Below are 25,537 nucleotides of genomic sequence, written 5' to 3'. Positions count from 1 at the left end.
TCTCGATCTGACCTCGTGATCTGCCCGCCTTGGCCTCCTGAAGTGCTGGGATTACAGGTGTGAGCCACTGTGCCCAGCCTACATTTTATTTTTCGATTCACTCCTGTGATCAGAGTCAACTTCCCATGTTATTTTATGTGAATATGTATCAATGAACTATTAGAAATTGCAATGTTTTTGTAGGTCAAAAAAATTGAATATTGACAATTTTATATGGTTCAGCCTAATAGATCATTTTTTCCATCAGCGATATTGCATGTTATTGTTTATATATACGTTTATTTACTTAGCCTATCTGTTCTCTGTGAGGAACATTGCACAGTTTCTGAGATTTTGTTATGATAAAAGTCAGCATTGATAAGCCTCTGTGCACCTGTTTTAATGTAGGATCATTGGGAACTGAGCAGTAGCTTACAGGGCTTGAGAGGGGATTTAACCATTTAGTCAACCTCCACTCCTATCACCCTCCCTTCTTTGATAATGGGCAATTGAGAAAGGGCAAATGTGTATAAAAACTATGCAGATACAGTTTCAGGATTATTTCCTCCTTATTCTCAGCAGTGTCTTTTCCCAAGCTACATCAGTATCTAAATTTTGGAGTTACGGATGCTTCCGTTATTTCTGCAGATAGAATATTATTAGGTCAAAAATAATGTTTCCTTGTCCATTAGTATTATATAAAAGTGTCAGTTTCTCCCCACTCCAGCTATCATTGATTATTGGCAAAAATTTTAATGTATCCAAGTCTAATAGGCAAAGAAAGGCTGTCTTACTTAGATCTTAGGTGGGGGTCTAAGTTCATATTTTTGTTTTACAAGAATTGAATAGCCAGTGTTTTTGAATTGAATGATCTATCCGTTCTGTATAGGACAGTTTAATTATATTGTGATTTTGGGGAAGATATTTTTCACAATTTACCCCCTCAAAATGTAGAAAGTAGAAAAAAGGAAGAAAGATCCCACCAAATTTGAACAATGTAGCGTGTTTTTAGAGTTAGGGAGATTTTCTTCTGGAAGGATTTCAAGTCTGGCATATTTTCATTGATTGTGGTTATGGCGCATTTAACTTTTCCAAACCAGCTTTTCTGTACCGCACATAGGAAGACCTGAGGATGAGTGTAAATTAGGATTGTTTGGCCAGTGGTGTGTGCAAACATTTATTGTACAACCAAGAATTCTTTCTTTAGTATTTTACACATTTAAAAAAATAGGCATGTCCATTGATCCCAGGTTGCTTATGGTTTCTAGAGGCCCCCTCTCAATGCAACAATGCTGTGGGGCCCTAGGGGTCCAGTAGCCCCCACCCCCCAGGTCATTGCGGTCAGGGAGGGCACTGGGACCCCTGCACTGCGGCAAACAAGGGCGCCTGCGCGGCCGCAGAGGCGGGCTAGTGCGCATGCTCAGGCGGGGATGTGTGCGAAGCCTGACGCTGCTGCAGCGAGTCTGGCGCAGAGCGGAGCGGCCGCCGGAGATGCCTGACGCATCGGTCTGAGGAGCGGTCAGTGACGCGATGGAGCGAGCAAGGTCAGCTGCGCCGGTGGCTTCTCTCAAGAGACAGCCTGGGGAGCAGCCACTTTTATTCATCAGATATTCCAAGTTTTCAGGACTTGGAGTACTCAATAAACTGGGCATTTGGGTCCTAAAGTCCTTTGTTCTGGAGAACCAGATCCGGAAGGTTCAGAGGCTTGTGGCTGTGCCATTCGCCCTGATGGTACCCTGTCCGCTCGCTTTGGGGCGCGTCCTCCATCCGCCCCCAGCTGTGGTGTCGCCACAGGTCCTATTGCGGGTGTCTGCGGTGGGAAGGGCGGTGGTGACGGGGAGCGTGTGGGGTCACCGCAGCCAGCCAGGGACATGGGCGGAGGTGGGTACATCGGAGTGACTGCAGTTCCGTGTGGCGAGGGTACGTGGGGGGACCGGTGCATCGGGATTTGAGGCGGAGGTAGGTATACTGGAGTGATCGTGGCGGGGCGAAGGTACGTGGAGTGACGGGTATTTAGGGGGTGTCGAGCGCAGGTGGGTGTACTGAAGTGGCCACTGCGTGGTGGAGCAGGGTACGTGGGGCGACTGGGGGGGATTCGTCGCAGTGACCGAGGCGAGGAGGCTGTGGCAGTGGACCAGGGGGATGAGTCGGTGCGACCGTGGTGGGGTTTGTGTTGGTGATCGCGGCGCGGGAAGGGTCTGTAGGAAGCGGCTGGGAGGTAGGAGGAAGGCGGCGGCGGTGGGCATTGGCGGCTTTGGTGGCAGTAGGCATGGCGGCGGTGGGCATGGCATGGAGGCGGTGGGCATGGCGGCCGCGGGGCCTGTTGCTGTCTGGAGTGACTAAGGGACGCTGAATGATCGCTGTGGCGGGGAGGGGGCATCAGGAGGGGCAGTAGCACAGTCAGCAGCCTTTAATTTTCCTGTGACCTGCGGTGGTCATCTGGTTTGTCTGCTGTGGTGGTCATCTGGTTTGTCTGCTGTGGTGATGGTGCTTTTTTATTAAAACTGCGCAACGCCTACACTGCCGCAGGGGCTGCAGAAATGCGTGGAATCCTTGCCTGGTGTACCCTTTAGGAACCCTCGCTTTTGAGGCTACAGCATAAGAAGACAGGAATGATGTGCAGAACTTGCATTTACAGATCTTTTGACGGATAGGCCAGGCGATGCCTGAGGGTTACCTTTTTTTTCATTGTTTCTCTCTGGAACCGGGTCTTGGAAGGCTGTGTCGGCACAGCCTGGGGGTCTGTGTTGCGTCACTGCCATTGTGCGGCTCCTTCAAGATGGCCGCCGCTGCAGCGCCTTAGATCTGCGCAAGCGCCTCAGGGTGGGGGTGGCCGCTTCCTCTCTCTAGAGCCGCCAGTGGGGAGGGGGCGGCTGGTGTGTGTGTGCTCAGCTTCTGCTGTTTTGAAGTTTCAGCCGTATCCTCTTTAGGGTGCAGTGGTAAGCAGAGGAGGCGGGCTAAGGTGGGCGGCTGCCTCCTCCCCAAAGCGCTGCCTGGGGAAGGATGCAGTCGCGCAGACGCAGCAGAGGTGACAGTCGCCTCCGCTTGCAATGGGGCGAGACGGGGAGCAGGGGAGTGGGGGCTTATGCAGCTTTTGCCTGAAAGGGATGGCAGCCCTCCCCTTCACCTGGCTGATACAGCAGCTGTTCCTTTCCGGTTGTGGCGCAGTAGAGGGGGGAGGAGGGAGATGGGTTGGCACAGGCGCCCCTAGCAAGCTTGGCAGCCACCCCTTACCCACCGTGCGGCTGTAGAGGATTGGAGGGGAATGTGGCTAGAGGCCAGGCATTTGTACCACCTCCGCCTGTGTGGGATGGCAGCTGCACTGGGCTGCTTTTCTGTTCTGCAGTAAACTGGGGTGGTGGGGGTCTGGGGGCCATCAAAGGTGCAGCCACCCCAAGACCTGCTGTGCTGCTTCAGGAAGCCTCCATTAATGATAGAGATTTTAAATTGGTTTTCTGACTCCCTAGAAAATCCTGCCTTTTCATTTTTGCAGTTCTTCTCTTGGTTGTGTTGTGCGCTAATTCTCTATTCGAAGTGGACTTGTTAACCCCTTTTTTAACTCCCTGTAGTCTTTGATTTCCACTGGACACATTTGATAAATGCCAAATTTACTCTATTTAAGATTCACTTATCCTTCGTAATCTCTGGATAGTCCATTCTGATGCACGGCATACTTCCCTTAAATGGGTTGGGGGAAGAGGGTATCATGATGGCTCTTCCCAGCCAAGGTTGTAAGGTGTTTCAAACACTGGACCCCTTCATCTTCTGGGAGTTGAAAGCTGCAAGTTGTGTTTGCAGAAAGAGAATAAAAGAGAAGCAGAAAAGTGGAGACGATCTTATTGGGGTGGGGTTGTACTTGGGATCAGAGTTAATGTCTTTTTTTGGAATTTTAAATTAATGATGATCATTTTTGAAGTTGGAGCTACAAAAATTTGGTGAGAAAGGTTAATGAATAACTGCATTTTTATATTCCAGTACTTTAAAAAAAATCATTTTATTCTAAGGATTTTGTCTTCCTTCGCAGGACTTTCAGTGCTTGCCTTTTTTGTATTTACATTTTCCCTCTATCATAACTGGTATGTCTGGTTGCACTGAGTTGTAAGTAACAGAAAAGTTACATCTACGAAGCCCGAAAAGCCTTGTTCTGGAATAATCTGTTTTTGGGTAGTTTTAAAAATAGCAGGAGTCTGGGATTTTATATGATACTTATAATTTACTTTTTTTTCCTGCTTGCATGGAGATAGCACTTAACATACATATATTTCTTGGTTTAACTTCTGGTCATTTGGCTATTTGCAAGCTGAGTATTTAGTCTGGTCCGCCATTTTGTAGTCTTGCATTCAGGCCCGGGATCCCAATATGGCAGATCCCTTTGGAAAGGCCTCTTGAAGTTTCAAGGTCTGTGTCCTATTCAGTGAATTGGCTCTGTGCTAGGGCTTTTTGGAGGCGGGGAGTGAGGCAGGCCTTCTTGTGATGCAGAGGAAGGAAGCTTGGTTGAGAGACCCTTATATTGTTGTCTCAGGCAGGGTAGTAGCTGGTTTGGGTTTATTCACAGACCTTGCCTTATCTTAATTTCGCTATTCTGTCTGACCAGTGTGTCATTGCTGAAATGTTTTCCCCATTTATAGTTACTCTATATCTTTATGCTTCCCTTACCCTGTTCTTTTTCCTAATAAACATTTTTGTTTTACAAAAAATTTAGTTTATAAGGTGTCAAGGATTTCAAGATAACCTCCTTTGCCACTGCCCTCTGTTACATAGCTATTTTTATAAAGAATCATTTAAGTAAGCAGGTTGTGAGTACTGCCCTCAGTGACTGGGACAATGAAGGTTTAAAAATCTTACTTCTTCCACGCGAAGATTTGTCGCTGGTCCTGTCCCTTTTTTTTTTTTTTTGTGGCCCAGAGCCAGAAAGCTTGAGTGAGAATTGTTACTACCTAAGGCAGCCTCTCTCCATTTCTGCATGCTAACTGGCTCAGAGTTTTTTTGTTTTTGTTTTTTTTAATAGACCAGGGTCTCCCTATGTTGTCCAGGCTGGACTCGAACAGCTAGACTCAAGCTATATCCTCTCCCTCCTCAGTCTCTCTGTGGCCACTGTGGCTGGCCCAAATTCTCTTGTTGTTAATCCTCCCCAGGTTTTATTTTGGAGGCACTGAGGTTTCTTGTGTTCGTGGGATACAGATTAGCAGGCTATCATTAACCTTATTTTTTTGTTTTTAGGAGACAGGGTCTGTCTGTATTGCCCAGGTTGGAGTGCAGTGGTGTAATTATAGGTCCCTGTAACCTCAAACTCCTGGATCGATCTAAACTCCTGCCTCAGCCTCCGAAGTACCTGTTACTAGAGGCTTGAGGCACTATGCCCAGCTAACTTTTTATTTTTTTGTGGAGAGGGATCTCCTTATATTGCCCAGACTGGTCTCGAACTCCTGAAATCAAACAGTGCTCCTGCCTAGGCCTCCCAAAATGCTGGCATTGCAGCCATGAGCCGCTGTACCTGGCCAACTTTGTTTGTTTGTTTGTTTATTTTTATTCTTGACATCGTAAATTTTATGGAAAATTTAGGCCATAATAAAATTGGGATCCCATTGCTTTTTGCTTTTCAATGTATGTCCAGATGGTTACTTTCAGTGTAAGTGATTTGAGGGCAAATTTTTTTTTTTTTTTTTTTTTTTTGAGAGGGAGTCTGGCTCTGTCGCCCAGGCTGGAGTGCAGTGGCCGGATCTCAGCTCACTGCAAGCTCCGCCTCCCGGGTTTACGCCATTCTCCTGCCTCAGCCTCCTGAGTAGCTGGGACTACAGGCGCCCGCCACCTCGCCCGGCTAGTTTTTTTTTGTATTTTTTAGTAGAGATGGGGTTTCACCGTGTTAGCCAGGATGGTCTTGATCTCCTGACCTCGTGATCCGCCCGTCTCGGCCTCCCAAAGTGCTGGGATTACAGGCTTGAGCCACCGCGCCCGGCCTTGAGGGCAAATATTTAACACCATTTATATATGATGATTTTTTCGTGATATCCTCAGTTTCATAAAATGTTGGTTTCTGTGTTGGGGATGCAGTTAGATAAAGCATGTGTGTATGTATCTAGAACATTCAATAAACCCGTGTTTTCAAAATAAACCTCATAGATGACATTTTATATGTAGATTAAAAATAAGTAGATTTAAGCCAGGTGTGGTGGCTCACGTCTATAATCCCAGCACTTTGGGAGGCCAAGGCAGGAGGATCGTTGGAGCCTGGGAGTTCAAGCTTGGGTAGTGAGAACTCGTCTCTACATTTAAAAAAAGATAAATTTGGACTGGGTGTGGTGGCTCACACCTGTAATCCCAGTGCTTTGGGAGGCCGAGGCGGGCAGATCACAAGGTCAGGAGTTCAAGACCAGCCTGGCCAATATGGTAAAACCCCATCTCTAATAAAAATATAAAAATTAGCCAGGCATGGTGGCACACGCCTGTAGCCCCAGCTACTTGGGAGGCTGAGGCAGAGGAATTGCTTGAACCTGGGAGACAGAGGTTGCAGTGAGCCGAGATCATGCCACTGCACTCCACTCGAGGTGACAGGGCAAGACTCTGTCTCACACACATACAAAAAGGGTAAATTCAGAAAGTTGAAGTAGTAGGATAATAGAATATTTTGGTTTGATGGCTGTTTCCTCAGTTGACCTCAGACCTTTCATATTGAGCAACTGCCGGTTTTTGTTTGTTTTTTGGTAAGACAGTGTTTGCAGTTGTATACTATTAGATTAATCATGGTTTAGTTGATAGTTTAATTGTATTATATTAATGTACTACATTTTTAGCTATATTTGGCCACCATAATGTAGCACTCATCAGTACTAAATTCCTTTTTATGGCTGAATGATATTCCTTTGGATATACCATATTTTCTTCATTCGTAAGTTGATGGACATTTGAGTTGTTTCCATTCTTTGGCTATTATGAATAATGCTACTAGGAACATGTATAATATGTTTAATACAAAGAATTAGTTTCACAAAGTTTTACGTAGCCCTAGTATATGCCAGGTTCTTGAAATTTTGTCTTTTTGGAAGTATGAGAGTGTAGTGGAAGCTGGGAAGGCTGCAGGTATAATAGAAAGAACATGAACTGGCCGGGCATAGTGGCTCATGCCTGTAATCCCAGCACTTTGGGAGGCTGAGGTGGGCAGATCACCTGAGGCCAGGAGATCGACATCAGCCTGGCCAACATGGTAAACCCTGTCTCTACTATAAATACAAAAATTAGCTGGGTGTGGTGGTACACGCTTGTAATCCCAGCTGCTTTGGAGGCTGAGTTTGGGTCTTGTAATATTACTCCATCTAGCAGTAGAGTTAGTGTCATATGTTACTTTCATGATTAACATTTTTAGGAAGTAGGCAAAGGCTATATATACCACTTTGTTTCCACCAGCAATTTCCCCACATCCTTCACAAATATTGTGGTGTCAGATGGTGGCATTTCAGTGGGTTTTTTTTTGTTTTGAGGCAGGGTCTGGCTCTGTCACCCAGGCTGGTGTGCCAGTGACATGATCTCAGGTCACTGCAGCCTCTGCCTCCTAGGCTGAAGTACCTTCTCACCTCAGCCTCCTGAGTAGCTGGCTCCACAGGCATGCACCACCACACTCAGCTAATTTTTGTATTTTTTCATACAGATGTTGCCCAGGCTTATCTCCTGAGCTCAAGTGATTGTCTGGCCTCAGCCTTCCATGAGCCATTGCGCCCTGCCTCATTGGGGTTTTGATTTGCTTTTTTTTAGTGACTAATGTTCAGCATCATTTCATATAGATTAGCCATTTGTATATGTTTGGAAGACTGTCTATTCAAGTGTTTTACCCATTGTAGCAGTAGAATTTGCCCTTTTATTGTTGAGTTGTATGTTGTTCCTTACATATTCCTGATACCAAACTTGAAAAAATACTTTTTTGAGGTGTGATTGACATACAAAAGCTGTAGATAGTTAATGTTAAAAGTTGGTATGCTAAGAGATAAGTACATGCCTTTGAAATCATTGTCTTATCAAAATTAGTGGCATAAATGTATCTACCACCTGAAAAAGTTTTCCTTTGCCTCTCCCTACCATCTTTTTTTTTCATTGTTTGGATTTTCTGTTTGTTTGTTTTGGATACTAGAAACAGCTGTATGTTTATCAAAAATTTTTTCCTATTCTGGTTATCCTTTCACTTTCTTTAGTGTTTTCGGAACTTTTTTTGATGAAGTCCTCTTTACTTCTTATACTGCTTGTAATTCAGGTGTTATATTTAATAGGCCATTGTGTAATCAAAAGTAATAAACATTATCAGTGTATAAAAGTTTACCATTTAGAAATCAAATCTGTGTGTATGGCTTGATTAGAACATTTAAACTCGAAGGAATAAAACAGCTGTGTGTTATTGGTAAGCTATTTTACCAATCTAAAAGTCTAACATGACTTAACATCAGGGTTCAGAGAATTATTAATAGCTTTTGGCATTTATCTTTTGAATTTTGCTTTTGAGTTGTTACTTGTGTTACTTTGCTGACTTTTCTGATTTATCATCTTTAAGGGTTCATAGGTGGTTTCTGCAGTCCTTAATATGGCTAGTCTGAGTGTTCGTTTCTGATTTCATGTTCTGTTCCCTTGAGCAGCCATTTTGTGAGGGGTTCAGACATAACATGGCAGGGTTTTTTGTTTGTTTGTTTTTGCTATGTGGATAGTTTTTAGCCTGGGCAACTCTTCTGTTGCTTTGCAAATCCTAAAGAAAGCGCTATTTGCATGTTTTTTTTAAGTAGATATTTTATAATTTAAACTATGTTCTGTTCTACTCTACAAAAGTATGTCTATTGTATCCTAAAAATATTTTTGAAACCATTTTTGAAATCAGGTTTACAGCTTTTGGAGGGAAGGTAAGTAGGGCAGTGGTGTAATGTGTGTATATATCTCTGCATAAGTGGGAATATTATATGTACATGACTACAAATAGAGGTAGATACATTATTTTAATTTCCTCATTTTTTTAAAACCAGGTTTTCTGATGTCATGGGCTTCTAAAAGGAGAAAAGAAGTGGTTATATCATAGATTCTGACTGTTTGAAGGTTAAAGATCTTGTAATAATGTTAACTTGTTTTAATTAGATTTAAAAATCCATTATATTAAATGTAGTTCTAAATATAACCTTGACAAATAGTTATTTCATAGATTGATGCAGTCTACCAAACAAATCCCTCTCTTTTCTGTTTCAGGGATCGCTTACACCTGAGACGAACTACAGAACAGCACGTACCAGAGGTGGAAGTCCAAGTCAAACGCAGAAGGACTGCCTCACTGAGCAACCAAGAGTGAGTACAAATGCAAGTCAGAATCCCATTTCAGATTAGAACAAAATAGCATGCAATGAGGGGATTAAAATGAACATAATTGAAGAAGCAGACACATATAATACAGAACATGTAGTAAAAAAGCAATGAAATTCTTAACCATATTGTCCTAAAATAATTCGCATTCTTAAAGATTTTAGTATAATTTTCTTTTTTCCTATACATGTGTAAGTGCATTTATCTTCATACAATTTTGTAATTACCCTTCAACATAAGCATATTTAAATTTTTCTGCATTCTTACATTATTGAATCACTTTGTATGTTTGCAAAATGTGTACTGTGCACTGAAGTGATTAATTTACATCTTCTTGCTCTGTGATATTTAGGTGTTAGTTTTTGGTTAGTGCATTTATTCTGTTAAAATTTAAAATACATTTGTGTTTTTTATCCTGTTTTTAGTATGTATGTGTGGAATGTATATATAGGATGTATACACAGACGCACTCAGACACATTTTAATTTAGATTTCTAGAAGGGAAATTTTAATTAAAAATATGTGAACATTTTAAATGACCTAATACATATTTAGTCCACATTGAAACTTTGGCATTTAGTCATTGCCATTAAAATTTTGACAGTCAGTAGATAGCATTTTTTTTCTTAGCTACAGTTGTTTTATTTTCTTATTTATAAGTATTAATAATTAATGAAGATGATTCTTTTTGTAAAACAGTTTTGCATAAAAAGTCTCATTTTAAAGCAACTACGAATTTACTGGCCTTTTCCTCCCCAAAGATAATCCTTAAGTAAGTAGCCATCTGTCCTTTCAGACCTTGTCCTAGGCATTGTGTGCATAGTGGAGAGAGAGGAAGGGAGGACATGGGACACATTTGAAGTTTGTGTGCATACGACACCATGCTGTATGTATTTTGACAATATGTCTTGGTGATCTTGTCATATCAGTACACATAAATCTACTTTATTTTACAAAGTGTGGGTGGTGTGATAACATTATTATTTTAATCATTAGCTTGCTGCTGGATATTTAGTTTGTTTGCATTGTTTGACTATTAACAATCGAAAGAACAATCACTTTGAAAACGCAATGTAGTCCAGGCGTGGCCCCAGCACTTTGGGAGGCCAAGCCAGGCAGATCACAAGGTCAGGAGTTTGAGACCAGCCTGGCCAACATGGTGAAACCCCATCTCTCCTAAAAATACAAAAATTAGCCGAGTGTGGTGGCACGTGCCTGTAATCCCAGCTACTTGGGAGGCTGAGGCAGGAGAATTGTTTGAGCCCAGGAGGCGGAGGTTGCAGTGAGCCAAAATGGTGCCACTGCACTCTAGCCTGGGAGACAGAGCCAGATGCCGTCTCAGGAAAAAAAAAAAAGAAAGAAAATGCAGTGTATGAATACTCACTTATTTTTTTTTCAAATTAAAGATTTTTCCTCATAGTAAAAACTGGGTAGTAGTTTGTGTGTCTTTTGTTATTTCTTCATTTTATATGTGAAAAGTTGAGCTGGACGTGATGACTCATGCCTCTTAATCCCAGCATGTTGGGAGGCTGAGGTGGGTCACCTGAACCCAGCAGGTAGAGGCCAGCCTAGGCAACATAGGGAGACCTCCTCTCTACAGAAAAATAAATTAGCCAGGCATGGTGATGTCTACCTGTAGTCTCAGCTACCTGGGAGGCTGAGGTGGAAGGGTCACTTGATCCTAGGAGGCTGAGGCTGCAGTGAACCATGTTTGTGCCACTGCACTCCAGTGGGTGATAGTATGAGATCATGTCTCAAAAAGAAAAGTTGTAAAACATCTGTTAGCAAGTTTTAAATTACGGTGAGGGTAAAGATTTTTTTGTTTTTTCTGATTTATTTTGCTGTTTTTTATTTTTGTGAGTATATACTTTTCATTTTTAAAATTGCTTTGGAAGACATTTTATGTATGTTTTGTTTGTATATTGATAAATATTTTGTAAGTATTTTGTGTAGTATAATTTGTCCTTTGTAATAGGTTATTCAATCATTCATTTTATTGGATATGGTAGTCTCTTTTTTCCTTTTTTCATTCCTTTTTTTTTGAGACAAGAGTTTTGCTCTCATTGCCCAGGATGGAGTGCAACCTCTGCCTCCGGGGTTCAAGTGATCTCCTGCCTCAGCCTCCCAAGTAGCTGGGATTACAGATGTGTGCCACCACTCCTGGCTAATTTTGTATTTTTTAGTAGAGATGGGGTTTCTCCATGTTGGTCAGGCTGGGTTCAAACTCCCGACCTCAGGTGATCCACCTGCCTTGGTCTCCCAAAATGCTCGGATTATAGCACTTTGCTTCTCTCTGCGCCCAGCTTCTCTCTTCATTATTTTGTAACTCTGACTTTTTTTTTTTGAAGTGCCGTTACTATTCCCTGAGTTTCTAGAGGTAGTTCAGAGATTGTGGTGGAGGTAGGGCTGAGGGTTAGGACTCTTAGTTTTAGGACCGTTAAGTGGGTGAAGGTTCTAGCTTGCTATATTTTTGTTGTAGTTTTTTTCCTATATAGCCTCAGTGTGGACTCAGTAACAGGTATTCTCATCCTCATCTTGTTGTGGGATGAGGTAAGCCTTCTAGGCATCTTGTCCATATTTATGGAAACATTTTGATGGTTTTGAAGAAGAAATAACTTGACTTTTTCTGATCTGCACTGCATACATATGTACAAATACTGCAGGGTCTTGAGGGAGACCTGCAGGGGGAATGATCTGAGGAAAGTGCAGAGTTAGGGAAATAGTATAATTTTCCCAGTTGTGCCTTTTCATTTTGAGAGTGACTGGATTATGGAATGGGTAAGCAGAATTGATTAGCACTGCCTCATTATCCATGTGTTTAGGATTCTCAGGATTGGTATACTTAGATTATTACACTAGAATTGTTCAATATTTACCCATTCATCTCCTATGTCCTCCCAAACCATAAGTAATATTGGGAGGCAGTGTTCCTGGAGGAGTTGTGTGGTTATTAGCATTAAAAATCAATGAAGGAGGCTGGGCATGGTGGCTCACGCCTGTATTCCCAGTACTTGGCGAGGCCAAGGTGGGCGGATCACCTGAGGTCAGGAGTTCAAGACCAGCCTCACCAACATGGTGAAACCTCATCTCCAGAAAAATACAAAAATCAGCTGTATGTGGTGGCGTGCACCTGTAATCCCAGCTACTCAGGAGGCTGACGTGGAAGAATCGCTTGAACCCGGGAGGCAAAGGTTGCAGTGAGCTGAGATCGTGCCGTTGGCTGTGCCTGAGTGACAGAGTGAGACTCCATCTCAAAAAAAAAAAATAAAAAGTTCACTGATTTATTTTAAGTTTCTTATTTATTCTGTCTGTGTATGTGTCATTAAATCAGTTGTTATTCTTTGGGGCTGGATGATGCATTGTGAGTTCGAAGGGAAATTAGAAATTGGAGCTGGAGGACTGTCTTAATCTATTTTATGCAAAGCTTCAAATGTCTTTTCAAATTAATATTCTGCAGTTTATGAATTAAATACTGTATAGGCTGCCTCATATTTTCTCAGTCTTTAGTCTTCTGTTGGGTTACAGGTTAAATCTGAGGGGGACACTGCAATAGAGAATTCTCTTAAGTTTCAAGATAACAGATTTTTTTTGACTGAAACACTTTTTAGACCTTTATTAAATCAGAGACTTAGTTGTCATTTGTAAACAAAGAGGTTAGAATGGAGAATGCCCAAATTATGATTTATTCAGTAATTAGACTATGAATTAGAGTATAAAGTAGACTATGAATTAGAGTGTGAAGATTTAAAGGTATGTGCAGTGCAATTCTGACTACCTGGAGTTAGTGCAAATTTCACAATTGTGCAGATGCCTTCCAGAACATTCTCCTCAATGCAGACACCAAGTCCCAGCTCCAGGTTTGGCAGGTCACCCACACTTCTGACTAACTGTCTATAGATTCTGAGGTCCTACTATTTTCTCAGATTTTATAATTGACTAAGGTTTTTTAAATGACTAGTAGAACTCAAGAAAGTGCTATACATATTAGTTTTATTATAAAGGATACAAATGAACAGATGCATAGAGCAAAATCCCGGCAGGTCCCACACAAAGCTTCCCTGTCCTCAGGATGCATTACCTGCCCACTAGTGTATATCACCAACCAGGAAGCTCACCAGAACTCCTGATGTCCAGGACTTTTGTTGGGCATTCATTATGTTGACAAGATTGAATCATTGGACGTGTCATTGAATTCAGTCAGCAACTCTCCTGCCCTCCGAGGAGGGCTTGCTCAAAGCCCCAACCCTTTAATCTTTGTTTGATCTTTTGTGGCCTGGTTAGTCACCAGCTTGAGACATCTCATTACCATGAACTCAGGTGTGATCCTAGGGACCCACCTGGAATAACAAGCACATTTCTTTCACTTGGTAAATTCCCAGGATGTATAGGTTATTTCCCAGGAACCAGGAGCAAAGACCAGCTAAATTCTGTATTATACAGAAACATGTTTAAAATGTGACTGAAAAACTATAGAAAAAAGTCCAATTTCCAAATCCTTACATACCAACAAGGGCAGCATTATTAGTGATTCTCCACCTCCTCACCTGAAGGCAAGCTAACTGTCATTTCCTGTATCTCTTCCTTCTCATGATCAGATTTCACAGCCAGGTTACCCATTCATAGGGGTATGTTGAGGGCTTTTCTCTGGAATTCCCTGCTTACCAGTAGATGATGGGTTTACATATTTTAAGAGCCCTTAAATAGCCCTGGAAGTTTTATATTCAGGTAGTGATCTGTCAGGAGGATCAGTATGAAGGACAGCCTGAACATCTCCCTGCAAATGCTTTAGCAGCATATCCCTCCTCACCCCTGGGGAGAAAGGATTGTTCACATAGGATAATTTGAAAGTTAGTGACTATATATGTAACTGATGGTGTTTCTTCAGGGCTACCAGCCCTTGTGTTTTTAGTTCTTTTGGAAATATTTCTAGACTTGGTAAGTATCTAAGTATCCACTAATCCCCTTGCACAATCTCTGTGTAGAGATTCCTGTTTTGTTTTATAATTTCTCATAAGATAGTGTCATGCTCTGACCCTAAAGAAAGGTCTTGCCTTGGTGTGGTGGCTCATGCATGTAATCCCAGCACTTTGGGAGACTAAGGTGGGTGGATCACCTGAGGTCAGGAGTTGGAGACCAGCCTGGCCAACACGGTGAAACCTCATCTCTACTAAAAATACAAAAAAATTAGCCAGGTGTGGTGGCGGGCACCTGTAGTCCCAGCTACTTGGGAGGCTGAGGCAGGAGAATGGCATGATTCTGTGAGGCGGAGCTTGCAGTTAGCCCAGATTGCGCCACTGCACTCCAGCCTGGGTGACAGAGGGAGACTCCGTCTCCAATTAAAAAAAAAAAAAAAAAAAAAAAAAAAAGCTGGGTGTGGTGGCGTGCACCTGTAATCCTAGCTACTTGGGAGGCTGAGACAGGAGAATCACTTGAACCCAGAAGGTGGGGTTTACAGTGAGCCAAAGTTACATCATTGTACTCCAGTCTGGGCAACAGAATGAGACCCTGTCTCAAAAAAAAAAAAAAAAAAAGGAATATCTTCTTAAATGTAAGGGTCCCTAGTTTTCTTTCACATGGTTTCTTATAAAGACAAATGTCCTTCTATCATTTATATATATTGTGCTCTTGTTGTAGGTGTCATTTGTACCCGAGGCGTTCCCAGCAGCAGCAAGTACCTGTGGTGGATTTCCAGGCTGAACTGAGGCAGGCATTCTTAGCTGAGACACCAAGAGGTGGTTAAAGCCATATTGGAATAGAGAGGAATCTGATTCCAAGCAAAAACCAGGTTAGAACTAATGCAGCAATGATCAAGAATAAAGAATCATTAAAGAATGGGTGTTGGGGGTTCTCTTAATTATCAGTCACACATTACTTTTTTTCCTTAGAGCTTCATACAATAAGCACATTGCAGAAAGTTTTAAAAAGTAAAAGCGGGACCTTAAATTTTCTGCCCTGACACTTTTGTCATGTTTCTGTATTCCAGTTATTGTAGTGCATGTTTTTCAGGTAGTTTTCTTTTTTAATGATATAAAAGTATTTCACTATAAATGGCTCTTGAATACCCTGTTACTGAATGTTTTATAATTTCCTTTTGTGGGAGGTGTCATTTTTTTCTGCCAGTAGTTTGAACAAAGCTTTAGTAGATAGCTTTGTATAAAAGTTAAGGTAGAATAATTTTTTCAGATACGCAGATGTAAAAGTAAATTGAATCAAGGAATATGAACTTAAGGTACATTTTTCTAAATTTATTGCAAAGTATTACATTAGTATTCATTGCTTTCAAAAAATAAAAGGCCAGTTACAACATACTTTCACAGCATTATTTTAGTTCGAAGTTAGTTTATGTCTAGTGAATTATAAATGTACAACACATAATTAACAATGAGTGTTAGAGAACCTAAATACTTTCTCATGCTTATTTACTAATTCTTTTTGTTTTGTCTTTTTCTCACTTTTCTGTTTTAACCAATGTATTTCCTATTTGAATCAGCAATGTAATAAAAATATGATAAATTTTCAATGTGATATAGATTTATTTGGTTTCTTTTTATGTTATTGCTTTCATTTTTTAGGAAAAAGCTATTACAAAGTTGATTTTGATTTATTTTCTTGTTTTTCCTTTGTGATTTTTCTTTTTTTCTACTTTAAGTTTAGAATGCCCTTATTTCTGAGAGTTTACTGTTTACTTTTTACAAAGTAAGAGCAGAGAGGAATTGGGTTTACTGATAAATTTCTTCTAGCCTTTTTTTAAAGTCTGTTTTTGAAATATTATTCTTCAACTTGAATCAGTGAGGCTTGTTTATGGCCACCATTTTGAGTTACTTATTTATTTATTTAGAGATGAAGTCTCACTCTGTCGCCCAGGCTGGAGTGCAGTGGTGTAGTTTCGGCTCATTGCAACCTCTACCTCCCAGGTTCAAGTGATTTTCCTGCCTCAGCCTCCGAGTAGCTGGGATTACAGGCACCCCCAACCGCACCTGGCTAACTTTTGTATTTTTAGTAGAGACGGAGTTTTACCATGTTCTTCAGGCTGGTGTCAAACTCCTGAGCTCAGGTGATCCACCCGCCTTGGCCTCTCAAAGTGCCGGGATTACAGGCGTGGCCCGCTGTGCCTGGCCAATTTTGAGTTTAAATCAAAGGAGACAGAAATTTTCTGAGAAATCCTCCTTTCTTGAATCCTTTATACTCAACATTTTCTAGTAGTTGCGTAAGCAGATTGGAATCTGATCATTGTTCCAAGCTGCTCCCTGGAGTAAGGGAATTTTTTATTGAATAGGTGCACAACTGATTTCTTTCTTCTTAGGAATTTTCAGCTCAGTTCAGTTCACAGATTTTTGTAAATTTTTAAATACAACATTTAAGTCATACATTATAGTCTGCAAGTAGGACCATGTAATTTTATGGTATTTATTTATATCTTATTCTAGTCTCAACTGCTAGTTCTACCCAGATATTTACCCATTACTAGTATTCCTGTAGAACACAGGTTGGTAATATATCTGGACCACTACCTGTGTCTATAAATGAAATTTTATTGGAACACAGCTAAGTTCATTTATTATGTTATCCTTGGCCACATTGGTGCTACAGTGGTGCAGCTTTGAGTAGTTGTGGCAGATTGAAGGACAGGCAAAGTGTAAAATACTTAGTATCTTGCTATTTAAAAGAAAAAAATTGGCTGAGTTTTGTTTTAGAGGAGCAGATTCAAAGAAGAAAACACCAAAGTGGGGGCCAGTGAATATAGTCATAATGTCATAGAAGGTGATGAAGAATGGATTATAGAAATATGCATGAAGTATACATTACAGGGTAGACAATCAGATGAATTTCTTGGGGAAGGGATCAGTCTAAGTCATGTTAAAGCCTGCTGTGGAGGAAGATGGGTAGTCTTAATGACATTTAAACACTTGGTACCCTTTTTCATTAAAAATGTAAGGCACATTATGACCAGGAAAAATAGGAAAATAAACTATTATGTGGCTGGGTGTGGTGGCTCACGCCTGTAATCCTAGCACTTTGGGAGGCCGAGGCAGGTGGATCACCTGAGGTCAGGAGTTTGAGACCAACCTGGCCAACATGGCAAAACCCTGTCTGTACTAAAAATGCAAATGTTAGCCGGGTATAGTGGCAGACACCTGTAATCCCAGCTACTGGGGAGGCTCAGGCAGGAGAATTGCTTGAACCCTGGGGACAGAGGTTGCAATGAGCAGAGATTGTGCCATTGTGCTCCAGCCTGGACAACAGAGCAATACTTCTATCTCAGAAAACAAAAACAAAAACATTGTGTTATGAATGTTCTATTTTTGTTTGGTACCTAAATATTTACTAGGGTACATATCCAGTTGGATGCTTACCTAGTAGTTGGGATGCAGGGTGTACTAGTAGTATGACTTTTAAACGTTTTTGTTACATTGTTTTCTAAATACATCATGAGAAGTATTGATTGCCACTGAAAATTAGTAGACCATTAGTTTCTCAGTAACACCCTTTGTATTCTGGTGTTCTTCTGTTTTTGTTAAACCTTTCCAATAAAGGAAATTTGTTTTCTTGTGTTTTTAATTGGAATTATTGCATATTAATATTTTGTATTTAGTTTTGTCACTTGTTTTTGCATACTCTTCGATGGAGGATCTCTACGGAGACCCTCTATAATTTTAAATTTTAACAGATGAATATCGATACTCTGTGGTGTCTCTCATTTGCTATGTGTACCTTGGCCAACCCTAGTCATCTTAGTTTACTTTTTGCTATATGTGCTTTGTCCAACCCTAGTCATCTTATTTTACTTTTGAATTAAAGTAGATTTATATTTTTATGCAGTTTAATCATTTGAATGTCTACAGTTTCCTAAAGTTTGAGAACTTGTGCTTCCGTGAGGGATACCAGTTGGTTTATTTGCTTATGTGTCCTTTGATCTCCGAAGATACACTGTGACTGCTGATCCATCCTTGCAGTGTGATGTTGCTACTGTTGTCTCCTTTCTCTTGAAGTTTTGTTCTCTTGTGCTATAAAGATAAATTTGACCACCCAGCAGTGATTTATTTTGTTTCACTTACAAGGTCATGACTACATTGTATCACATTTAGGGATGAGAGAGAACTGTTTGTAAATTTCATATCTGTCTCCTAAAGGAATCCTTTTAACTGCTGTAGGAGGTCAGCTCCTGTTGTGAGTGAAACATGTATCTCTTCTATCTATACAGGTTCTCATTTTATTATATTGTTTATGACATATATACACACACATATATGCAAAATATATATAATATATAAAATATATATATTTAAAATAATCTATCCCTAAATCTCTAGGTCTTCAGTTCTTTGGGCCATAACTCGCATCCCTAGATGTATTTCATACATATGGACTGCTAAGCTTGTGGGAGTTATTTATATCCTACTGCTCAAAGTCATCGCCAAGGTCTGATTTTTCACAAAAAAATTCCAACCTCTGGCATAAATGGGTTAAAAACAGCCTTAGTGATGTAGAGCTGATAAACATAAAATCCACCCAATTCAAGTGCATGAAACAATGATTTAAGTAAATTTATAGAACTGTGCAATCATTGACATGAACTACTCAGGAAACATTTTCATCAGCACAGTAAGATCTGTCATGCTCATTCACAGTCATGATCCTCGTTGTCTCTTTGGGTGGCTGAAGGTCCCAAGTGTTGCAATGCTATAAAAATGGATATTGCTGGCCGGGTGTGGTGGCTCACTGTGATCCCAGGACTTTGGGAGGCCAAGTCCGGCAGATCACCTGTCAGGAGTTCCAGACTAGCCTGGCCAACATGGCGAAACCTCATCTCTATTAAAAATACAAAAGTTACCCGGGCATGGTGGCAGGTGCCTGTATTCCCAGCTACTCAGGAGGCTGAGGCAGGAGAACCACTTGAACCCGGGAAGTGGAGGCTGCAGTGAGCCGAGATTGTGCCATTACACTCCTGCCTGGGTGACAGCACGAGATTCCATCTCAAAACAAACAAACAAACAAAAGGATATTGCTGTTGAGTCTCACATACCATGTTTTCTTGGATTTAGACTGCTTTATAAAGAATCATAATATTCAAAACTTCTGTTTATGGGCCTTAAACTCTGTTACTCGTTATATATAGGTCAGAAACTACATTTAATTTTTGTGAGGGTCTTTGTTTGCTTATTTGAAAAGTTCTTTTAAGATCTTTATAAGTTTTATTTAATACTTTTTTAAATGTACAGACATCAGATTCATGGCCACTGAATGACAGCCAGGCATTAGAGTATTCCTTTTTTTTGAGATGGAGTTTCACTCTTGCTGCCCAGACTGGAGTGCAGTGGTGTGATCTCGGCTCAAAGGAATACTTTTGAATCCTTTCAAAAGTAATTTGTGTTCCATTTTTAAATTAGTATGATAAGCACTTTGAGACCTTTTACAATTCGGGCTAGATTTGGCTGCCATATTTAATAGCATTTTTTAAATTATGGAGAAAAGGGAAACAGTATGCATGTTTGATTACGGTCATGAGCTGCATAACAATTCCAGTCACCAACAGACTGCATGTGTGATGGCAGTCCCTTAAGATTACAAAACCATGTTTTTATTGTACCTTTTCTCTTTTTTTCCCCGCTGAGATGGAGTCTTGCTCTGTTGCCCAGGCTGGAGTGCAGTGGCACCATCTCAGCTCACTGCAAACTCTGCCTCCTGGGTTCAAATGATTCTCCTGCCTCAGCCACCTGAGTAGCTGGGATTACAGGCACCCGCCACCACACCCAGCTAATTTTTGTATTTTTAGTAGAGACACCATGTTGGCCAGGCTGGTCTTGAATTCCTGACCTCAGGTGATCCGCCCACCTCGGTCTCCCAAAGTGTTGGGATTACCAGCATGAGCCCCCACACCCAGCCTCTTCTCTGTTTAACATTGTATTGTGAGTGTTCATGGTATTCAGGATAGTAACATGATGTACAGGTTTGTAGTGTAGGATCTACCATATAGCCTAAGAGTATAGTAGACTCTCTGTGTATCCTCTAGGTTTGTGTAAGTACACTGTTCATACCATGATAAAATCACCCAGTGCATTTCTCCTCAGGTATCCCCATTGTTACGTGACTTATTTATTTATTTTGAGATGGAGTTTTGTTCTTGTTGCCCCCTCTTGTTGCCCAGGTTGGAATGCAGTGGCACGATCTCGGCTCGCTGCCACCTCTGCCCCCCAGGTTCAAGAGATTCTCCTACCTCAGGCTCTCGAGTAGCTGGGATTACAGGCGCCCACCACCATGCCTGGCTAATTTTTTGTGTTTTTAGCAGAGATGGGGTTTCACCATGTTGGCCAGGCTGGTCTCAAACTCTTGACCTCAGGTGATTCACCCGCCTTGGCCTCCCAGAGTGCTGGGATTACAGGCATGAGCTACTGAACCCAGTCGTTAACGTGATTTATAACTTTGTCCTTCGTTACATGATGTATGAAAGTTGTTTATGTGAGTCTATATATATATATATTCCATAGTTGTGTATCCTCTTTTGACATGGGAAGTCTTAGGCAGGTTTATAACACATTTGGCTCTTAGTGGGGAAAGATTACTTGCCATCATCTTGAAGTGAATTTAGGGGAAGAAAGAATGTTGCAAATGACAACATATCTCAGAAAAAAGGAAAAATCTGAATGAAAGAGTAATTGAGATGTTGATATAGAGATGACTTGATATGAATTCTGTACTAGAGAGAGACACTACCTTAAATGAAGATGGAAAGAAAAATACTAAATTTTGGAAAATGAAGCTTAATTTTTGAAACATGTAGGAATTACTAGGTAAAATAAAATTCAATGAGTTTCATCAGTCCTAAGTGTGTCAAATGTGACAGTTAAGAATGGGACTAGTGAAATTTGGCAGTCCCTTGGTGAGGAAGCTAGTATGAGAGGAAGGATGTTTTTGAATATGTCTGTCATAGTGATTTTCATGCCTGTTTTAAAATATGGTAGATTGCAGTGCAGCTTTAACATGCTTTTCTCTGCAGGCTCCGTCTACTCTTTGAAGCTTCTGCCCAGCTTGCATTGTTTCTAGGAGAACCTGCATCATACCTTTATCTATAGCCTTCCCCTAGGTCTTCAGAAGCACCAAGTTTTAACTGTGGACATTGAATTTGGTGGAACAGCAATCATGGTAAGCTGTACAATAAGGCTGAGGGTTGAAAACGTGATGTAAGGGCTGAAAGAAAGAGTTTGCCAGCATGTGCAGTGATTTTGGGTTCTGAATGTTAGTATACATCCATGGATATAGATTCTCATTGCACTGAGTATCAGCGGGAGATGAGCTGATTTTTTTTATTTTTTTCAGACGGAGTCTTGCTCTGTCTCCCAGGCTCACTACAACCCTGGGTCCAAGAGATTCTTGTGCCTCAGCCTCTTTATTAGAGACAGGGTTTCACCGTGTTGGCCAGGCTGGTCTCAAACTCCTGACCTCAAGTGATCCACCCACCTCGGCCTCCCAAAGTGCTGGGACAGGCGTGAGCCACTGTACCTGGCCGTGAGAAATGTTTTATGATGTGAGAAAATACAGGAGTATTTGGTCATGATTCCACCCGTGGTGAAGGACTATCCTGCAGATGATGGACTCTCAGGTCAGATTACAATAGAAATAAAGAGGACTTTGAAAATGGAAGGGTTTTGGCATTAATAGTACAGAGAAAAGCAGTCTGGAGAGAGAGAACACCCTAATCATTGTGGTTTGGTTTAGTTAGGGGAGTGGACAGTTTACAGCATGCATTGTCTAAGAGAAGAATAATCACCCCTAAGGAGGTGAAAATTGGTTCTTGAGATGTGAAAAAATACTTCATAATCCTTCGTGGTCCTCCAGAGACTCATACTAAATATGGAAGAATGTTGGTGAAAAAGTAGGAGAGAATATTTGTTTAGTTAAGGAAACCAGGCTTGGATTATATAAGGGCGGAGAAGAAACAGAAGATTAGAAGACTAGGGTGTTGGCAACCTGAACATGACTCTTGTCTTACTGCTTCCAGACTGTGGGCAAGAGTAGCAAGATGCTGCAGCACATTGACTATAGAATGAGATGTATCCTACAAGATGGCCGAATCTTCATTGGCACCTTTAAGGCTTTTGACAAGCATATGAATTTGATCCTCTGTGATTGTGATGAGTTCAGAAAGATCAAGTAAGCTGATTTGGGTAAATGGGGGTTGGACGCAGAGGCAGTGGGAAAGGAAGGCCAGAGCTGGAGTAAGGGATTTCCAAGGGTAACTGAGGTAGGTAGGGAAGCTAAGGTAGAGCCAGTCTATTGTTTCACCTCTTGACCTGATCTCTGAATTAGGTCAGAGTCTGCATATAAACTCTTTTAAGTTTGTGAGACAATCATGGATTTATTACTGGGAATAAAAGTGTAGTGCTCAAAATATTAAGTTATATTTATTTTTAAAATTGAGAAAAATGCTATTGTTAATTAATTGGTTGGCTTCTGCAGCAGTCTTAGACCGAATAAATCTGGGTTGAAATAGAGAATAATAATTGCTCTTCACGGTTGAGGAGTTGGGATATGGTTGCTATTTGTTATCCTCTCTTTGCCTATTACTGTTCGCATTATTTCAGTTGTGTCATCCTGTCATTATGATTTAATTATTTAAGTAATTTTTTAAAGAAATTTCCATTTTAATATGGAAACCGAAGTTTCAACTTTGTTTTCCTTAAAAGGCGTTTTACAAAAGAAATTCGTCTTGTTGTAGTGTTAACATCAAAGGAACATTCTGTAAAAGACTAAAGTTAGATCAGAAAACAGCTTTACTATTTACCCTTTTATATTAACTGTTTACAGATTTTTTTTGGTTTGTTTTTCAGTGATAACTTAATATCTGTTTAGCATCGGTTGCCTTAATTGATACTTGAGGTTGTATAAATATTTTGATGAGTGAGTAATCTAGGGGTCACTAAAATTATCTCACTAAAATTTAATTCTGATTTGTAGGCCAAAGAATGCGAAGCAACCAGAGCGTGAAGAAAAGCGGGTTTTGGGTCTGGTGTTGCTGCGTGGGGAGAACTTGGTATCCATGACTGTGGAGGGGCCACCCCCCAAAGATGTAAGGAAGATGTAGAGCAGGACAGAACTCTAATTTGCAAGGACATCATATTATGTGAGATGTCTGAAATCACAGTACAGCACAGACACAGTTTAACATGGATTGTCAAATGTGCCAAGCACTTAGTATCAATTGTTGGTTGCCTATGCTATTTGGGATTAAGGGTTTTTTGGTGAATTATTCTGTGTGCTGGGCATTACCTAGGTGAGGGTAGGAGTTGCTGATTCATGTTTGCTTGGTATGTTTATAAAAGAGCTGTTTTCACAATTTGACAAATAATGTGCATTTTATCCACAAGATACCTCCATGGTATACTTGCTTGTTCATTTGGATACAGAACTAATACGAGATAAATGTCTGGGAAAATGGTGGAGAGAAGTGATCTCTGATGCATAAAAATACTGAGAACTTGTAAATTGTTTGATTTTAGGCTATACATTTTCTTGTTTCAGACTGGCATTGCTCGGGTACCACTTGCTGGAGCTGCTGGAGGCCCTGGGGTTGGTAGGGCAGCTGGTAGAGGAGTACCAGCTGGTGTGCCAATTCCCCAGGCCCCTGCTGGATTGGCAGGCCCTGTCCGAGGAGTTGGGGGACCGTCCCAGCAGGTGAGGAACCAGCGGAGGGTTTTATATTGGGAGAATGTGACTAAGCCAGAGGCCGAGGAGATTTAAAAACCTGAGTGTACATGTCATACTATGTAAAGGGCATATGGTCTAGGAGGAACCAACGGACAGATATACAGGAGGAAGGGAATAAAACTAGCTACTTAAAATGGTCATTGGGTGATTAAAATTACCCGAGTTACTCTTGGTAAGAGTAACTTGCCACTAGTGGTGAGTGAACGGAATGCCTGGATATACCTCAGTTGAAAAGATCAAAGGGCTTTGTGGATGTCAGTGTACTAAGATTAGTTTTTAAAATATGGGAATAGGCAGGTGCGGTGGCTTATGCCTGTAGTCCAGCACTTTGGGAGGCCACAGTGGGCAGATCACTTGAGGTCAGGAGTTGGAGACCAGCCTGGCCCACATGGTGAAAACCCCGTCTCTACTAAAAGCACAAAAACCTGCTGGGCCTGGTTGGGGGCACCTGTGATCCCAGCTACCCAGCAGGCTGAGACAGGAGAACCGCTTGAACCCGGGAGTGGGAGGCTGCAGTGGGCTGAGATTGCACCATTGCATTGCAGCCTGGGTGACAAGAGTGAAACTGTCTCAAAAAAAAAACATGGGAATAACGAGAGAAGTACAACATTGCAACAGTTGTTTGTATCTAATTGGCCATTTTTCTCATTTATTTTCTGTGTTTGAATAACGTGAAGGTATGTATCACTTTGTTGGTTTCTCCCCTTGCCTTCTCAGGTAATGACTCCACAGGGAAGAGGCACTGTAGCAGCTGCTGCTGTTGCTGCCACCGCCAGCATTGCTGGAGCCCCAACACAGTACCCACCAGGACGGGGGACTCCGCCCCCACCTGTTGGCAGAGCAACCCCACCTCCAGGTAAGGGATTGGTGAACATTAAGACGAATTTGAATCTCTGACTAGAGAGAGCTTACTGATTTAAGACACAGCCTGAGGGCCTAACTCAGAATCCAGGGCATATGCTTCCTCCCTCTTCTAGGTACTGGTGTTTAATGAAAGACGTAGGAGAGTAATTGTCATTTAGAAATCATTTGACTCTTATCACTGTTGTCTGGCCCATTTCTTTAGGGATTATTTGGGCTAAATTCTAACAGCTTTTCTAAGCCGGTTTATAAGGCCTTTATTTCTACCATTTTTCATCGCAGGCATTATGGCTCCTCCACCTGGTATGAGACCACCCATGGGCCCACCAATTGGGCTTCCCCCTGCTCGAGGGACGCCAATAGGCATGCCCCCTCCGGGAATGAGACCCCCTCCACCAGGAATTAGAGGTGAGTGGGAGCATAGGGGCTTGATGGTTCAGCCAGGCCCCTGAATATGTGTATCCTCTTTTTCTCAATGTTTCTATTTCCTTTCCAGGTCCACCTCCCCCAGGAATGCGTCCACCAAGACCCTAGCATACTGTTGATCCATCTCAGTCACTTTTCCCCCTGCAATGCGTCTTGTGAAATTGTGTAGAGTGTTTGTGAGCTTTTTGTCCCCTCATTCTGCATTAATAATAGCTAATAATAAATGCATAGAGCAATTAAACTGTGA

The 25,537-nt window shown here is 41.4% G+C and overlaps 2 protein-coding genes across 4 annotated transcripts; both read left to right on the top strand.

The window, feature by feature from the left end:
* The first annotated feature begins 1,438 nt into the window (after positions 1–1,438).
* Positions 1,439–22,404, top strand: SNURF (SNRPN upstream open reading frame). The gene is made up of 5 exons (XM_045397156.2): positions 1,439–1,523; positions 9,190–9,285; positions 14,935–15,085; positions 21,372–21,441; positions 22,298–22,404. Exons 1-3 carry the CDS (start codon positions 1,510–1,512, stop codon positions 15,038–15,040), a joined length of 216 nt encoding a protein of 71 aa, XP_045253091.2. The 5' UTR covers positions 1,439–1,509; the 3' UTR covers positions 15,041–15,085; positions 21,372–21,441; positions 22,298–22,404.
* On the top strand, positions 14,935–25,537 carry SNRPN (small nuclear ribonucleoprotein polypeptide N). Of its 3 annotated transcripts, none has more exons than XM_065547261.2 (8): positions 14,935–15,085; positions 21,372–21,441; positions 22,298–22,449; positions 23,254–23,365; positions 23,818–23,970; positions 24,721–24,859; positions 25,147–25,272; positions 25,361–25,537. In XM_065547261.2, the coding sequence occupies exons 2-8, from the start codon at positions 21,439–21,441 to the stop codon at positions 25,396–25,398; spliced, it is 723 nt and encodes a 240-aa protein (XP_065403333.1). In that variant the 5' UTR covers positions 14,935–15,085; positions 21,372–21,438; the 3' UTR covers positions 25,399–25,537. The 3 variants fall into 3 exon arrangements, with proteins under 3 accessions (XP_065403333.1, XP_065403328.1, XP_065403329.1); XM_065547256.2 differs by having other exon boundaries at positions 21,296–21,441; XM_065547257.2 differs by having other exon boundaries at positions 21,273–21,441.

This window comes from Macaca fascicularis, chromosome 7 (genome assembly GCF_037993035.2).
Source record: "Macaca fascicularis isolate 582-1 chromosome 7, T2T-MFA8v1.1".
NCBI classification, from domain to species: domain Eukaryota; kingdom Metazoa; phylum Chordata; class Mammalia; order Primates; family Cercopithecidae; genus Macaca; species Macaca fascicularis.
The sequence above is the reverse complement of the archived record's forward strand: the minus strand, read 5'-3'. Positions and strand labels throughout refer to the sequence as shown.